Source organism: Strix uralensis, chromosome 3 (genome assembly GCF_047716275.1).
Source record: "Strix uralensis isolate ZFMK-TIS-50842 chromosome 3, bStrUra1, whole genome shotgun sequence".
Classification (NCBI taxonomy): Eukaryota; Metazoa; Chordata; class Aves; order Strigiformes; family Strigidae; genus Strix; species Strix uralensis.
Window position 1 is genome coordinate 132,451,216 of NC_133974.1, and position 17,498 is coordinate 132,468,713.

The 17,498-nt window shown below is 43.0% G+C and overlaps 3 protein-coding genes and 1 long non-coding RNA gene across 21 annotated transcripts in view; 2 read left to right on the forward strand and 2 right to left on the reverse strand.

The window, feature by feature from the left end:
* USP34 (ubiquitin specific peptidase 34) overlaps positions 1–3,058 on the forward strand; it is a 145,979-nt gene extending 142,921 nt beyond the window's left edge. For 13 of the 16 annotated variants that reach the window (XM_074864438.1, XM_074864449.1, XM_074864447.1 and 10 more), the window contains 2 exons: positions 700–916; positions 2,667–3,058. The gene's annotated coding sequence lies outside the window, so the exon portion shown is untranslated. The remainder of the gene's footprint in view (positions 1–699; positions 917–2,666) is intronic. The other 3 variants (XM_074864439.1, XM_074864441.1, XM_074864442.1) reach the window with 3 other exon arrangements.
* On the reverse strand, positions 1,501–12,652 carry LOC141941555 (activator of 90 kDa heat shock protein ATPase homolog 2-like). Its single transcript, XM_074864495.1, has 9 exons — positions 12,521–12,652; positions 12,224–12,414; positions 7,421–7,506; positions 6,659–6,773; positions 5,977–6,065; positions 5,336–5,458; positions 4,054–4,155; positions 2,822–2,873; positions 1,501–2,567 (listed from the first exon to the last, which is right to left on the reverse strand). Exons 1-9 carry the CDS (start codon positions 12,598–12,600, stop codon positions 2,392–2,394), a joined length of 1,014 nt encoding a protein of 337 aa, XP_074720596.1. The 5' UTR covers positions 12,601–12,652; the 3' UTR covers positions 1,501–2,391.
* Positions 12,653–13,063: 411 nt separating this feature from the next.
* LOC141941546 (protocadherin Fat 4-like) overlaps positions 13,064–17,498 on the reverse strand; it is a 48,415-nt gene continuing 43,980 nt past the window's right edge. For all 3 annotated transcript variants that reach the window (XM_074864458.1, XM_074864457.1, XM_074864456.1), the window contains 4 exons: positions 16,073–16,228; positions 15,066–15,263; positions 13,736–13,940; positions 13,064–13,505 (listed from right to left, as the gene is read on the reverse strand). In XM_074864458.1, coding sequence (XP_074720559.1) covers positions 13,329–13,505; positions 13,736–13,940; positions 15,066–15,263; positions 16,073–16,228 — 736 coding nt within the window. In that variant the 3' untranslated portion in view covers positions 13,064–13,328. The remainder of the gene's footprint in view (positions 13,506–13,735; positions 13,941–15,065; positions 15,264–16,072; positions 16,229–17,498) is intronic.
* LOC141941558 (uncharacterized) lies at positions 13,927–17,032 on the forward strand. The gene is made up of 3 exons (XR_012628374.1): positions 13,927–14,137; positions 15,082–15,778; positions 16,785–17,032. It is a non-coding gene; the product is annotated as an uncharacterized LOC141941558 (long non-coding RNA).

Consider the following 17,498-nt stretch of genomic DNA (forward strand, 5'->3'; position numbering starts at 1 on the left):
TGTGTGGTCCCCGACAGCCCCCCTCTACCTCCTGGGCTCCCACTCTTCAGCCATCCTCTGCGCTGGATTTGGCTGTAGTTTTACAAATCTTGTCTTTCACATTTAATTATTTTTCCTTTTGGCATTCTCAGAGACCAGGTTGTTAGCCAGAATCTTACAGCATCATGAACGTGCTACATCACAAACAAAATTTTTTTTTCTGTTGCTGCTTTGCTGCTTCTTCCCTACTGCTCGCTCTCCCTGGAACATCTGTGCTGTTTAGTCTCCTTAAAACACATGAATTCCGATACATTTGAGATTTTCCCCACAAACTCCTCCTGCTCTTTTCTGTTATAGTGGGAAAGTTATAGGATAGGGAACTTTTCACAGGGACTTATTTAAAAAACAAACCACCTTTACGATACTACAGTTTCATTATGTATGACACTATTGTGTCATTCTCATCACGCTGTTCCTAAGTAAGCAATTCCTACCTCTGCTCCATCCAGCTCAAGGGCAGAGGATAACAACAAGTAGTTGAAGATTCTTTGGTTTTATTAAACTCTTGGAGAGTCTGTGAGAAATTTCAGCTGTTTTGCCTCTCTACTGTGATGATTGCCCCTGTTACGCTGGGGTTGGATGACAGCGCTAGAAATCCTCCTGAAGGCTACAGTAAAATTAATTTCTGTTTTTTCTCAATTCTCAAATAACTGTGTGCAGAAATAGAGCTTTGAGGTCAGCCATACAGTACTAATGGCAGCTAAACGCCAGCGCGTACAGCGACGATGAGAAGAGCGCGGGACTGCTGGTGAAGCAAAAAGAAAAAAAAAATGTCCCTTTTTTTGCCCGCAAGGAGGGTTGGTCAGGGGCTGTTTGTGGGTGTGAAAGCCGCCTGCCCATTTCGTGGGTGAAGCTGGCCTGCAAGCAAGACCACAAGGTGGGTACTTCATGTTTTTCACTTCAGCAAGCTTCTGGTACTCCGGTACTAAACTGTCACGAAATCTCTTGGATTGTTACACACCAAACCGCTTGACCTCATCCCTGTCTTAAACCTAGATTGTATGTTTGTATTTAAGGTTGCCCCTTCGTCAACCCCTGCTCTAAATCATTTTTATATTCAGAATGTTTGGCTCCTTGTCCTTGAATATTTAGTCAAACGGGTAACTAAATTCTGAGCATTCAGAAAAAGAAAGATATTATAAAACATGCTGTTTCTCATGGGGCTGTTCTTGGGCCACCTCTAACACGTGCAGGGCAACACACAGTAACCAGCCATTATAGTTTGTTCTTGTTACCACAACAAGCCTCAACTAAGTTCAAAGGGGGTAACTGCAAACTTTTCAGGGAAAAACCTTGCCTGCAGAAAAGACCAGCACCTCTTTATCTTCAGGATGGTATAAGCTTATGTGTGGTAAGGTTGTCGCATGCTGGTGTCCTGTAAAAATAAAATATATAGGACTTAACTGCTATACAGACTCGTTTAGTTTGGCAGTATCAGTTCATGGAGAAAATAACTGCATGTAGAGTCACATATTTTATTGCGCCAACCACGTTTGCCCCTGTTTGGTCAATTTGTTTCAAATTGCATTATTTAATTCATACACGTTTTATAAAGCATTTGAGAATTAAGTTATCCTTGCTAACCTCAATATGGTTTAATTAGGAGTAACAGTTCCTTACTTTCAGTATCCCAGCTATGCTCCGTCAGCTTTCTCTTAACAAGGAGTTGCTCAGACGTTCATTTGAGCTACAGCATGGCAGAAGGTTTACGGAACTGCAAAAGGGGAAGCGTTATTACTGTTCGTTTCTTCCACAACAGATTTCACACTGAGGTCAAGTAAGGGGGTACAGTGCATGCAGAGGTAATAGTGGTAATTGTTGTAGCAACCACAATCAGATGGTATTCCTGTAAAACATCCACAGAGCTAGACACAAATTCAGTCTGCAGTTAAAGCCATCTTCAGAAGTATTTGAAGAGGCTGTAAACTATATCCACCCCATTTCTTGACAGCTCTTAACGCATCAGCAGTTTTATCAGCCCTTTCAGTTCACCTCTGACGGGAACCCCATCTCCCGGAGGGATTTAATTTCACCACTCAATACACTGACTAATAATGAACTGCAACTGCTTCCTCTTGATTCCTGTAGCTTACCTACAGCACTTCCTGCAGCCGAATCCTAAATGCTCTCTGCAGTTGCAGGCCAGCAGAACACAGCTCTGTTGCCCCAAGTAAAGCTGTTTATATACCCACTCTGACTCATTTCACTAGAAATCAATAAATAATGTTTAAATTATATACAGTATCATAGAAGTGGGTCTTTATTCTTCCCACAAATAAATTACTTTTTGTAAAAAAACAAACGTTAACAAAGTATAAAAAGTAATGCCCTAACAAAACTACAGTGCTGTTATCATTCCATGTCATCTTTGGATTGCTGCAGTAAAAGACGTATTTCTTCAAAATACTGCTGCTTCCAACATTGCCTTGTACTGTCTTCATTAGAGACCGGCACTCCTTTGCACTCCAACTGCAGTTCCGTTTGAGCAGCCATGTCCTTGAACGTCAAGGCAACCATTGCGTAATGTTCTAAAGGAAGAAAATAAGACATTTCAGTAAAGTGTATTTTAAAGGATTATGTTTGTTGTTGCTAATTTCGTATCTGCTTTTGCTTGTGTCTGAGCAAAGCCTCTTTTCACAGACGACAACTGCTACGGACACCAGCCCCTTCTCCGAAGAGCAGAGAGGAGCAAGCTTCCAGCTAGCAAAGCTGCCAACTTGTCATCTCTGTTCCTTCTCCCAGCAATGTGCAGCCTCGATCTGAGGTCCCCAGAAAGACTCACCATCAGGCCAGCTCCTACACCTCCACTTCAGGACAATTCTTTGGCTTGGGACCTGTCAGAAGATGAGAAGGTTCTCCCCGTTAGTGCCTGAGATAATTCCCTTTACAACTACTCAGTGATAGTTCTCCCCTGACAAACACGGAGAGTAGCATTATCGTACACAATAGTGGACACACGTATGTAAACAGCACAGTGACTGCTGGTTGGTTTTTCCAATAAATGTTTTTATCGAGCGTTCGGCTTGCTCCATTCCACTGCTTTGTTTTTCTCTGTGGGAAAAGGTCAGGCTGATGAGTTACTAAACATCAAACAAAGGTTTTCTTACTGGTGCCAGTTTCAAGGTCTGCAAGAGCCACATTTTCACCTCTGAAATCTGTAAGCGTGACAGGGCCGGCCCACAGTTTGCTGTTAAGCAACCAAGTCAGGCAGGTGCTGCTTCAGTGCATGCATTAAGTCACCTCAAGCTGGGTCTAAATCAGGCTCATTGTTTTCACTAAGTCGTTCAGTTTATATTTTGACTGTTTCATCTAAACAGTTCCTTCTCTACCTGCAAAGGTTGATGAATGTACCTGATTTCCCTCAGCATCAGTAGTGGGTTGTTACCACTGAAGCCAGTCTCAGGTGTCACAGTTCTGCAGCCTCTCCAGACCGAGCCGCTTCTGGAGTCACACCGCACGTTACTAGGTTGAACTGAGAATCCAATTTCCCAAGACTTTTTGCAAAAACTGTCCAATTGTGATACTTACTGCCAGTCATCTGGATGGATATAAAATACCAAGTCTAAGCTCAGTGGCTGTGAAAATGGTTTTTCAGAGGTTTCAAAAATGGAACTGAGCTCTAATTACTAATTTTTCCCTTCTATTTGCAAAAGCATTCAGCCAGGGAGAATGTAACATTTGCCCTGCATAGAACAGAGATTGTTTCTCCAGTTACAAGAATTGAAACAGATTTGGGAGATAAACCTTAAACCTGCTTTCTCCCTCCTCCTAGTAAAAAGGATGGTGCCGAGTTTTCTCCCCTGATGCTGTCAGTGCCCACTCTTTTAATGGGGAAGAAAAATCACACAACCTAATAGCAATCTTTTGGCCTTGAAATAAAGGAACTAGATACGCATTAGAGAAGCTGAAGCATCAGAAACTTGTGCTCCTTTTTAGCTCAGAGAAGCAGCTAACAAACACCCCCACATACGCCACTGCCCCCCATTTTTCAAGTGCAAAGTAGCAGCTTTTTACCAATTCTGCGTATTCACCGCTGACAGAGCCATCAAACATCTGAAGTTTGCCTCCTTTCTCAGCTTCAATCACAGCAGGACATTTAGAAAACTTCTGTACCAACTAGCAAAAGAAGAATACAGCACATGTCAGTTAACTGCCAATCTGTACTGATATGTAACGCACCATATTATGATTAACTGAATTAACATCTACAGATAAGTCTTTTCATTTTATCCAGCACTCCAGGGAGGTCTGTGGTAGTAGCAGGGGTCCGTAAGGTGACAGAATGAGAACAGAAATGCTGAAAAACCGGTCGGGGTAAATACAGACCAGTAAAGACTCCGGCTGCCTGCAAAGGGCACAGACAAAGCACACTGTGCATCCATATGCACACATGTACACAGCTGCAACCAGCTGCTGCTAGATTTGGGAATTAGGGAGATGCAGCAGCAGCTCTAGGAAGGTGCAAAAGAGCTGCTGAGAGCCGTAGTTATTTCCCACTGGTAGTGCTGGGATTGCAATTTAAAGTTCTCTGATACTAGCCCATGCCCTTTCGAAGGACACAAACACCAAAACAGTAATTTTCTATTTTGTACTTTATAAGCAACACTATCATTGCATCTGATGGTTAATCCACCCTCTGAGCTAAGGATAACAGTGCCATTACTGAGCACCTCAGGCTCCTGAATGACAAGTACCTACATAAAAAAAGCAAAGGCTTTTCTAACAAGCAAAGGACAGCGTGGCTGAGCTGCACACAAGCCACATAAAACAACTTCACTTTGTTTAGTTGGCTTTTCTTCCTATTAAGGTAACAGCTGGGGAAAAAAAAAGAGGTCCAAACCACCCTAATAAGCTCTCATTAAAAAGGTAAAAGTGGAATGAGCCTATTGCCAGCTTCTCGTGCTTTCTGATCGCTATCTCAAGAACATGACCAATGGGGTTGGCTGCCTCGCCTTGTTCCTCAGTAGGAGACCAAACCAACACGCTGCTTCAGCAGCTGTCAACTCCTTTTGCACTTTCACCTCTGAAATTCCTCGGTGCTTAAAGGTGAAGCTATTCAGCAAAACTTGAAGAGCAAACAATGACAACCAGAATTACAAACACTTAGTGAAGTTACAAGGAAAGGGCAGCTCATGAAGCTTCCAGCTGCTGGATGATCACGTCTCTCCATTTAACCTACTCCAGGAATATTATCTGTCCTCAACACTAAGAACGTGACACATTTATGACTTACACAAGTATTCAGCTATAACAGCATCTGCATGAAGTTAGATTGCCAACTGAAAGGATCACTTACTTCCTTAGTCGTGAAGATGCTATAAAGTTCATCTGCTGGAGAGTTGAAGATTTCTCTCATCAGTATCTTCACTGTTGGAATTTTTACACCAACTCTATCTAAAGACTGTGGTGACACGGAATCCTGCAAAGCAAAAAACACTCAGGTCAATCAGTGCAAGATCAAACACTTAAAAGTTATGGAATGGCAGGATTGTTGTTACTGGCACATTCTTAAACATACTGTGTTGTGAATATATGTTAATTATACCACGGACTCGTACAACTTTTATTTAGCAGTATTCATCAGGATTCACTAAACTGAGTGAAAAAACTAGGGAGCGTGTGATTTGTTCCAAAGACCCCTGAAGCTCACTGCAGACTGGGGGAGGTGACCCGTGCAGGTGAATTCCAGCCTCCCCTTGCTGAAGCTGCAGCGTTACAGAACAAAGCATTCAGGGGGACATCAACACCACTGTCCCCCTCCCGTGCCTGACAGACCCCTGCCCCGGCCCTGATCCCAGCAAGGAGGTGGCAGTTCCGCCCCAACGGCTGTCACGTCTGCAGGTCATGGCAGCAATAATGCAATGTTACCACAGCAAAGCCTGCAGGGACTATATTTATGGTAAAATTAAACTCATACAACACTTCAAGCCAACATACTTGCATGGTGTTCCCACTTAGTCTTCGCTCAGCAGCCAGCTCCTGACCAACAGGAGCTTTTGTTGGCAGAATCATTCCCAAGGTAAACTCTGGAATAAAGAAAAGCACTTTTCAGTATGAAACTGAGCTGCACAACCACCCTGACACTTAGATAGGCAATGAAGATTGCTGGCCAAAACTCTGGAGAATGGGTAAAACTGGACAATGGGCGCACATAATTCCTATGCAGTTTCCCCACCTTACCCCTATGTTTTTATTAGCAACAGAGCCGAACAGCAATTTCCCTTAAAAACACAGGCTTTTCAAAGTTACCTGACCCAAAACTAGTTCAGGTCTGCCCATTAAGGAACGCCTCATCCCACAAACTTCTGAATGACACAGCAGAGAAACGACGGGCTGAGGGCTGGGCCTTGCTTTGCCAGCCAGTGGGCCTGCAGGTCTCGCAGCGGTCCCTGCGGTCAGTATGCGTAACGCAACACAGCCTGGGTCGCTACAGAAACTTCTGGATGCTGCCATGTTTGATAGCAGTAAAGATTTTGACTGTTAGGACTAACTTACTTCATCTCAGCCGGTGCAATTAAAAATAAAACCAATACAAACCCGAGGACTTGTCAGTGTATTACCAATCTATTCCAGAACAAAGACTGCGTAAAAACATGCCTAACTTACTGGTTTCATTTACCTGTTTTAAGTGCTTTCAGATAATCTCTCAGGGCCTCTCTGACTTTTGTGGCTCCTTCAGTTCTCATAAGGTCCTTCAGAACATCGCCTTCCCCTTTCTTTTTGCTAATGTTTATCTAGAAACAGAAAAATTACAGTATCTAAGAGGCATCTAAACATGAGCCTTTTGGGTTCTGGCAACAAAGGAAAGTATTTTAGCTTTGTTTACTATGTTCAGAGGACAGCTGCAATTTCAAGTTCATTATCTTCTCAGTTTATCCTACCTTCTGCTAAAAATAAGTCCTCTTGGGTTTTGACTTAAAGAAAGGTAGTATCGCATCTCCACAGTAGCTTAGTCAAGCTCATCAAGTACAAACAGCGTTGCCTACCAGAGCTGAGGAACCTGTGGAAGCCACAGTAGCAGCTGCTGTACAACCAACAAGGAGATTCCTTAAGTTCTTAGGTTTTGGCAGGGGGGGTAGTTTGGTTTTTTGGGGGGTTTTTTAAGACTACAACAAGCAGAGTTCTTCTCAAATTTGGAGTTAATATATCATCACAAACAATAATTAGCAAAGAGAATTGTGCACATTCCTAGTAGGTAAATTTGAGAATAGAGATAAGTCATTATTCCAAGTATAGAAAAAACTAAAACATGAAATAAACTATCCAAGTGTAATTATCCCGCTTAATCACAGAGTAAATCAAAATATGCTACCTATATGTTGATTAATGCTTTATTTAAGAATTCTGAACCTATATAGCCATATCAGTATTTCACACCTACCTCTGTATCATCTACCTCATTTTCTTCTGACAGGTTAGGAATTTCAACAGATCCCTTATGTTTCTCACCAGACTCTTTCACTGTACCTGTATTAACATAATGAATTCTTAAATGCATTATTAAAAACTATTTCCCCCATAGCAAGAGTTTTATGCTTGGAAATTAGCTGTACAAAACTGTTACTTGAAGCAAGTTGCCTAGAATCTAATTGAAAGGAACTAAATAGCAACCAGGTGCCGCACATGCATTACAGTACTTTATAGGAAACTCTTCTCCGAAGTGTCTTTTCCTGTATGGATGCATTAAGGTACATACACACACAGAGGTACACCTCACTCAGCACAGTGTGCACAACCCTTCTGCCACTGCTCTCACCTTCACCTGCCGGCTCTTCTGATACTCTGCACTGACAACTTACAGCTGCCAGCACACAGTGCGACTCCAAAAGGGGGTAGGGGAAAAAGAACCTCCTCTTCCCTACACTCGTCTGCCCTTTATTTAGAAGCTCCCTAGAACGCTAAATATTCCTTCAGGAATAGCTGTAAAGCTCCCAGCATACAGGCATGTTACCGTAAAACATACACATGTGTATAATGGACAGGTATACAATTTAAATGTTTTAAAAACAGGAAACTTCACATGCAGATTTTTTAGAACACTCATAACACTCATTTGTACTCTTAATAGCTTTACTGCAACCTGCCAGTCATCACCGTATGCATCAGAAAGACTTTGCAAGAACAGAAACTACACTGCTTCTGCATCCTTCCGGGCAAAGGCCCACCACCACTTACCTACACAGCTCTTTATAAACTGGTTCTGGGATACGAACCCTGAACTGTACTTTCTCTGCCTCAGACCTTACAGTGAAAAGATTGAACTTAATGTCTGACACTTTTTTTTTTTCATTACACTGAAGACTCTTCCCCCTTGTCTTGCAAAAGGCATTTAGTTAAATTAATTCACTATTTGTATCACGTTAAAATCTCCTCAGGAAACAGTAGCAGAAACATGCAGTTCTACCCCAAATCCAGTTATCTCCACACTGGTTTATCAGCTTAGTTGTCAAAACATACAAAACACAACATCGAGCTTTATCAGCTGATCAGCAAAACTCTGAGATACAAACAACCTGGTGTTAAGTGTGACTGCAAAAGGGGAATTATCTTGAGGGTAGATGTAGTATTTCTTTGGATTCTCTCACCTTCAAAGGAGCAAGCCACTACTTAACATAACTCCCCTTTCATTCATTTTAATTACTACCCTAAAACAACCACCATGCTGTAGGAGGGCACTATGCAGGGGTACAGCCTGACGCACTGCGGGGTCAAGCTCACAGTAAAGCACACAAACAAATGCTCAGATGTTTCTTAGCAAATAAAAGCATGAATGATGTTCAGAAACACATAGCAGAGTACAGTGCAAAGACCCCTTCCTGGTCAGGAGCTAAATCGATGAAGCACAGCACAATACGCCGAGGCTGTTAATGTATAACTAGACAATCACGTCCACAGAGGGAAAGGCTAAACTGTAAGATTCTCTCTCGGGCTTCCCAAAGTCTCCCTGGAGAACCTGTTAGCTCAAGTATGAAGCCATGTGAAGTAGTTAATTATACCGTTAGAACGCTTCTGGACCCTGCACAGATCACACGCAGCCCTCTCTTTACTGCTTTGTTCCAGCACCAGGGTTAGTTATGGGCAAGACCACGCAACACTGGCCTTGCAGATAGTAAAGCAAATCTTATTTTCAGCTACCCTTCCCAATAAGGAAGTGCGAGCATGCAGGAAGAAGTTCTTAGGAGCAAAACACAAACCTGACTTCTATCCATTCAGCTGATTTTATTAACAATTTTCACAACTCTTAAAATAAAGGTTCCCACATACCACAGGCCAGACAACAAATGTAAATTCATAAAAACAATAAATAGATATTTCTTCTCCCCTGCAGAAAATGACTTGTCTAAGGGATGAATGCAGATGGTATCTGTGCTGGACAGCAAAGTCCAATCAATTAACAGAGCTGGGTGTTCCAACACTGCACAGGCAGAATGTCCGGACAGCTTTGCATTTTTAATACCACTGTAACGTAAGCAAAACTACTACCTTTTTATCAAACAATCAATCAAATTATTTGTTTGAATCCCATGGGACTCCAGCAACAGACCTAAGAATAAATTCTTTGTTTCCTATAAATCCAGTATTTTAGAAAAATAGTGAAAGCACATGTCTCCGAAAGACCCACCTATAAACCCACTGTTGAAATACCTCAGTTTTAAAAGGACATACATATTTTCATAAAGCTTCCGTCACAATGTAGAATAATCCATTAAAATCCTCATTCCATCTTCACACAAAGGATAGAGCAGCCATTTTGCTCAATTTTAGTGCCATTAAGTACCCTTAGTTCCTCACTTTCTTGTTGCTCTGTAAGGTAAATTGCTACGGGCAATGTTTTTCCAACATTGGACTTTCCAAACTGGCTGCACATTTCAAGATCTGTATCATCTTGTCCTTATATATCCACATTTTAATCATAGCTTGAACTCCTAGTTATCCTAGGAGACTTGTAGAAGGAAATAATCACAGCAACTACGGTTTTTAGCAGTTCAGGCTGAACTCTCATTTCTAATTCAGAGCTCTCAGAAAACACAGGTGATGGCTATTAAATTAAGAAAAAACCATCACCCCCAGCTCTTTCAGAATTTCACTGTATAGTAGCAAGCTCCTTTACAACTAAGCTCTCAAAGACATTAACCACTCAGTGAAACACTGAACTGAAAAACGTACCCAATGCGACATTAGAGTTGTCTGTAGTTAAAGGCTGAAGAGCATAAAGACCTAGCAGAGGAAAAAGTTTAGAAAAAATCTGTATAGAAAAACAAACAACTGTGCCTACTTCTAAGATTTATACACTAACATAAACCAAACAACCCAACAGTCTAACCTGTGTTTAAAACTTAGATGATTTTAGCTTATCTGAAAAAAACCCCGAAACTTCAAAAAGCTGATTACAATTATTTGAACTGCACTGATATAAACCGCACGGCAGAGTACAATGTTTGCCTTCCTTTCCGTTAACGTTTAGATCACAATTGTATGTTCTTAGTTTGTGACACAATTGTAACATTTGAAACATAGTTAACTACCAATGCCAACAAAAATAAATAAATAACAGTCCTTTAAGTGCGCTATTATTGTGGGAGCAGACTTCAATTCCTAATCTGTTCAAACAGGAGCACTGGCCTCAGCAGCGAAACAAACGTTTGAGATCCCATCAGCCAAACCAGGAAAAAGAAAGTCATGAAGAATTGCATCGGAAAGGGCACCACGAAAAGGAGAAGTGCAAAAGGCAGACAGCCCACCGCGGCATTGCCTGAAACACTGATCCAGAAGCTACAGCCCCCTTCTGGGGCACAGGAATTAAGAAGGGACAATTAAGTATGGCCTTTGGTATTCCCACCTCCTACAGTAACAACTGAGGCCTGAGGAATAAGTCCAGCGTTTTGGGGAGGACCAGCCTGACATTTAGCGTTACGATATCCAGGTACAATTTTCCGTGCAGGCGCTTGTCATCAGCTTTTCCTGCTTCTTACTCCAACCCAAGAGATGGTCCACACTTTGCCATCAAGTTTTAGGCATCTAATAAATGTAAAGAATTCCTTGATGTTACTAAACGATATGTTATCAGGTTGGTCTGCAAATAAGGAGCTTGCCACGGGACAAGCACAGCGGAGGATGAACCTCCCTGAGCTGAGGTTACAAGCGCATGCGGCACAACGAAGACGCACGGGGACAGCCCCTGTTACCCCAAATAGTCAAGAACTATTTCTAGTTTCCTCATTCCCACTTAACAGTTTTTTCCTCCTGTAAATCATTATCCTCAGTGTAAACGATGCTGAATTTTTGGAAACATCTGCACTTTTACATGTTTTGGGTTCTCCTGTTTCCTGCTATCAACATGCATTAAGCACACAGCTGTAATTTGCTCACGCTAGGAAATTAAAACAATTCAAACAGACTGTTGTAAGTGTACGTATCTCACCACGACAGAGGTATTTACTTCTTGCAAAGCAAAATGAGTAATACTGTGCTGGTATGCTGTTAAAACAATGCTAAGAAATGTGCGTGGTACAAAAAAATTGCGGGATGATGGGGGGAAAAAGACAAGCTAGGGTTTCAAGATTATTTAAAAATAAGCATTTATTGCAGTTCAGGCCCATGTATCTCCTGCAATCTCCCTATGGTTTTGATTCACTGCAGTTCACTAAGTACTCCTGTTCTTCCAACCCGAAGGACACAGTTTACTTTCCAAAGTGATCACTCCCGACCCCACAAGCGCACATCAGCGGAGCCACCTTTGCAAAAACCGCGACAAACTCGAAGGCAACCCCTACTAACGCGCATCCTCCCCTGAAAGCTGGGCCCACGGGGCGAAACAAACCCGCTGGGCCCCCAGCCGCCGCGCTCCTGCCACCCGCCAAGGGCTCGGCGAGCCTGGGGGGGCCTCTCCCACCGCAGGCTGGTGGCTCCGCGCTACCAGCAGAAGCTGAGGGAAAGCTGAGGGAAAGCTGAGGGAAAGCTGAGGGAAAGCTGAGGGAAAGCTGAGGGAAAGCTGAGGGAAAGCTGAGGGAAAGCTGAGGGAAAGCTGAGGGAAAGCTGAGGGAAAGCTGAGGGAAAGCTGAGGGAAAGCTGAGGGAAAGCTAGCGCCGCCGGCCCACGCCAGGCGCCTGCAAGGAGCACGGGCAAGGCCCGGCGCACCCGCCGCGCCGCTCCCCCCTGAGCCGCCCCATCCCCCGCCCCGTACCTTTCCAGCTGAGGCGCAGGTTCCACTCGTAGAAGAAGATGAGTTTCCCTTTGCGGCTGTTGCAGGACGCTTCGCCTTCCACCTGCTTCAGATCGCTGATCTCGCACCGCCCGGCCGCGCCCTCCACCACCAGCCCCACAAGCACCTCCTTCAGCTTCCTTTTGGACCAGCCGGTCGCATCCCGCTCCGTCCTGGGCCGGGAAGCGGGGGCCGTTCAGCGCCAGCCGGCCGCCCCCCACCCCGCCCGCCCTTCCCGCCCTTTCCCCTCAGGGAGCCGCGGCGCGCGCCGCCCCTCACCAGTGCCAGTTGTTGACGTTGGTGGCGTCCGCGCGCTCCTCCACGATCCAACGCGGGTCCCCCTGACCCCACTTGGCCATGGCTGTGACCGTGACCCCCTCCCGGCACGGCACGGCCCCGCTGCTCCCCCCTACACACACACCTCCCGCCGCCGCCGCAGCGCCCGCCTCCCAACCGCTTCCGCCCGCCGCCGACCCAGCCAGAAGGTGCCAGAAACTTCCCCTCCCCCGTTCCTCGCTCCGCGCCGGAGGAGGAGGAGGAGGAGGAGGAAGAGGAAGAGGAGGAAGGCGAGGCCGCGCCGCCCTTCCTCCCCCCTCCTCCCGTTGTCGGGACCCCCCCCTCACACTTACTGCGGGTGGAAAACCCGGGGGAAGGCAGGTGGGTGGGTGCAGGGCCCGGGGCGGGGAGGAGAGGCACCATTTTCAACTAGAAAATATGAGCCATTCGTTTCCAAAAGCCAACCCCGACGATGAGGTTTTGTGCAAAAGGAAGAGAAGATTGGTGTCTGAGAAATGCCTCATCTAAAATACTGACCAGGCAATCGCATTGGGAATTGGTTTTACTGTCTTGCCCTTTTACAGTGTATTTAATTTCTTACGACATACAAGATAGCACTGCTAGGAAAGCAACTCTGCAGCCCTTCTAGCTTACTGCTTGTTTCCTTTCTGGTCCATCCCAGCACAAAGAACAGGAGTAGCAGGAGTTAAAATCTGGATAGCATTCACATATTCTTATCGCTCCTTCAACTCTGTAGCATTCCAATGAGTGTCACTGTGGTTTTCCTAAAAGTTTTCTTCATCAAGCGTTCTTACTGGTGAAAAAATTCATCGTTGTCATCAGGCTCCTCATCTTCAGGTTCTGCATCCAAAATAATTGCCACTTCTGAGAATTTTACTCCTTTGATTTCTTTTTCAGGGGCGTGCGTTGTGGGATCAGGTGTTAAGGGAAGAGCTGACTCCTGAGTTCTATTTGTCAGAAAGCAATCCTGCAAGAAAACATGAATAACACCGATGAGACAAAAAGCTGCAGGTGGTGAAACAGAGACAAATTCTAAACGGTAGAAGTTGTATAACTTGACGCTTACAAAGAAAGCATCGCTTTCAAGGCTGCAAGTTCTGGGAGCAGCACATGAGAACCCTTTACACATTCTGTGACAGGTGGAAGGGTGTCACCACCTCTCATCCTGCCATTCTTCGCAATTGAAAAGCTAATTACCTGTTTTGTTGTGAATTCTGGAGTGGGCTGGGCATCTCCATTTCTAGGTTCAGCGGCTTGTTCCGATGCTACATTTTCTTTCTGTTCACTGTTGCAATCTAGTGTCTCCAGGGAATTGCAGGTTTCATAAGCGTGAAGTACATCCTTGTCAGCATCACTTCCTTCGGTGTCTACCATGTTGCTAAACGCTATTATTTCAGTTTTCCTGAAAGAGAGTTAAGAGAATTACGTAACACCTTGAGCCTGCATATAGTTAAGTCACAAAAACCTCCACCTCTCTAAAACTGAGAGCAGCATGTACACTGATCTCAAAATTACTGGGATTTTACCCAGGGGAATGTTAAATAGCTTCTTGTATCCTGAAGATTTTTTTCTGCTTAAGGCTTAACAATTTGCTAAAGGGTAAGTAGGAGTTTGCCCTTGTAGTTTTCAATATAAGATTAAAAGGTATTAGCTTCCTTCAAGTGTGCAGTTTTTAACTTATAATTGTAACGGTTCTTAAAAATCAACATATACACTAGTGAAAGATACAAGGAAGAACGTCTGTTACCAGAATAAACTATGCTATTTTGTATAAATTCATGATATTGGCGTACTGTTTACATCTTATTTGTGTGCTCTAGTTTCTCTAAACTTTTCAGACTTCCATTTTTGTCAGTTGCACACAGATTATCAATTCCCTCCATAATTTCAGCTCGCTTCTTAACCAACTACTGTTGCTCATACTTTCTGAGAATGATAAATATATTAAAATAAAATTATTTCTTTCAGAAGATTGGCTTTACAGTTGTTTTAAAAACAGAACATGAAGTTTTTGTGCTGTAAGTTTAATACACAACATTTATTTTCAGTATTATTCTGGGGATTAGTTTGGAGTATTTTCTATTTTTCCATAACGGTAGCAGGGTAAATACCTGCTGCCCTCTTGGAAATGTATTTGTTTTCCTCTACTACGTGGTCCTGCTGCTACTGAAGGTAACAGCAAAACTTCCCTTGATTTCAGCATTCATGGGGTTAGAGAAGATTTATGTGGGTGTATTACAGCTACTTGTGCCTCCCTTCACAGCTATAATTTCTGCTATCCACATTTCTCTGTTTATGAAATTATTTGTTTCTGCTGTTGCTGTGTGACGAGCACAAGAAGCAAGTCAGTTCCGTGTAGTGTGTCTCATATCTACAGTACAACGCCAGCCATTTTGATTTATAGCAAATCTTCAGCAACACTCCATGCAAATATCAGTAATTTATCAGGTATTTTTCAGGTTGACATTTAAAGTAAACCTATTAGTTGTAAGTCTAAATTATATTGTTGAAGTAAAACTATTTGTACCTTTTCCTCTTTATAGTAAAAAGTACGTATACCAGGAAGGCCATGAGGGTGCAGGCTAGCAGGACACTGAGGACAATAGCTGCAATGAGTTCAGGAGTTGCCGAGTCAGCAGGAGCCTCTTCTATGGCAGCAGTAACGGACGTTGGAAATATTTTCTCCAGTTCTGCCTCAATGTTACTCTTCTGCTCCCGAAGTTTTCTGAAGACAGAAGAGTAAAATGCTGATGATGTATCAGACCTTCGTTTTGGCTTGCAGAGTAGTGAAGAAAACAACAGAACACCACTGCCTGGTCCACCAAGACCTTTTCCAAAGATTCAGACTTGTCACGTCTTCCATTCAGGAAAAACTCTGTTTTCTAGCAACCAGCCCTACCGCGTACGAACTAAAATGCTGCAAAGTTGGGAAGCCAGTGTCCTCTAAATGCACATCAAGGCAGCCACACACAGTCTTACAGATACCAATAACGCTTTCCTCAGAGGCAAAGGTTCATCCATGCAGAGTGCTTCCCGTGACCACAGACTACATTAGCAATATCGGCCACAAACAATTACTAGTTTAAGAGAGGTGTTGAGTCTAGAAATCATGTGTTTAAATAGCAGCTGCCCTTCACAGAATGTTTATAAGAATGTGTCTTCATGCCCCTGTCACATTATGAAACAAATGGAAAATACACCTAAAATGGAAGTTTTTAATCAACATTCTACAATTCTGAAGTCAGTATCTATTTTAATTATATTCTTTCTGATTTAGTTTTCTACAAAGCTGACTTTTAAATCTATTTTGCACAATTAAAACAGCCTTATTCATGTTTTTGACAGACTCTGGAAACTACCTTTCAGTAAATAATGAAAGCTTTCTGAATTCTAGAAATTCCATTTAAGCCTTGAGATAAGTCTCAGACAAACTGTTATTTGATTAATATTGTTTATTTTCATTAATAATTTTAAGGGAAACAAAACCTAGCTGCTTAGCTCTGATACCCAGATGACAGACTGTGCCATACAGACCTTTTTACATGTTGTGCAGATACTTCCTGGTTTGCCTCATCAAAAGCAATAATTTTTACATAGGTGACATCAGTGCTGCTTCTTGCTTTTCTTTCAAACTCATTGGAATAAACATCAATGATGTACACATTCCAGGCAAGTTTATCTTCCAGGACCCTGCCATCAGATCAAGAAAATGTTTTAAATTAACTGGGCAATGAAAATTCTTTTACTCTGGAAACTAAATGATAGAAAAGTACTATTTAATGCAACACTTTGCAGATAATTAGTATTTTAATCTAAGCATGTAAAAATGCAGGATTGTCATCAGGAAAGGAAGTAAGCTATTTGCCCAATATCATTGAGTGATTGAGTAGCAGAGGGAAAAAAAATCTGGTCCTTCTCTCTGAGTGGAAAGCAAAGATAATTTCATTAGTAGATGCTATATAACTTTGGTCCATAGCCTGAAAATTCTTAGGTGCTATTAGCGTAACTGAACAATTAGAGAAAGGAAGGGTTAACAAACCATTATACCTAGATGTCATAACCAATATTGCATAGTATATGCTATATGTAGTCATGCTTTTTGGAGTGACATATGGCTCATTTCATGCTTGACATTATTTTTTATAAACACAGGCAGTGATACCTACAGAGTATTGTCAACAGTAAAGGTGGGGAGAGGGGAAATTCAGTCTCATAATCCTCATTGTTTTCTCCTCCTTTTTCACAGAGAGATTTTCACGCTGGATCGGACCGTTGGCCCAGATAATCCATCATTCTGACAGCAGCCAGTACCAGCTGCTTCGAGGAAAGCAGCAGAGCAGCTCTAGGGTTCCCATTTAATTTTTACCAACAAGAAACTGATGCCATAACAACGTCAACATCACAGACTCATTTTTCCAGACTTCAGAGTGATTTCCCCTCAAAAGCAGAGGACTCAACATTTCCAATGTAAAAATATATGTTTACATATAATCAAACAAAAGATCTGGTGTCTTCATTAACATGCCAAAAAGGCCAAAATATGTTTTTAATTGTAGCGTGGCCATCCACACATCACTAGCTAATCCCCCAGCACCTTAGGGCTGAGACCTCCTTGAGGAGCTCTGCTGCTGTGCTACAAGGGGGAATTTTCATCTGTAGCAGAGGTGGGTTTGGTTTGTGGCTTCTATCCTCTCTGTTTCCACATCTGTATCTTGAGCCAACTAGCCATGAAAAAAACTTTATCCCAGGCTGTGAAAAATCACAGAAACGTTGAGGTGGGAAGAGACCCCTCAAAATCATCCAGTCCAATGACCCCTTTGGCATTTGTCAGCTCAGGCCAAAGCCTCACCAGATAAAAACTGGTGGATTCCTGTGAATTCCCTCAAATTATTCTGAGCTACATCAAGTTGAAGGCCTAGCTTTTCAGGGCACTGGCTGCATCACCTCCCCTGTAGGCTGT

Coding starts and splice junctions, on each gene's coding strand:
- LOC141941555 (XM_074864495.1), bottom strand. CDS start 12,600: ATGGCCAAGTGGGGTCAGGGGGACCCGCGTTGGATCGTGGAGGAGCGC. Junction 12,415..12,520: donor AACGTCAACAACTGGCACTG/GTGAGGGGCGGC, acceptor TTCCCGGCCCAG/GACGGAGCGGGATGCGACCG. Junction 5,459..5,976: donor TAAGTGGGAACACCATGCAA/GTATGTTGGCTT, acceptor TTTGCTTTGCAG/GATTCCGTGTCACCACAGTC.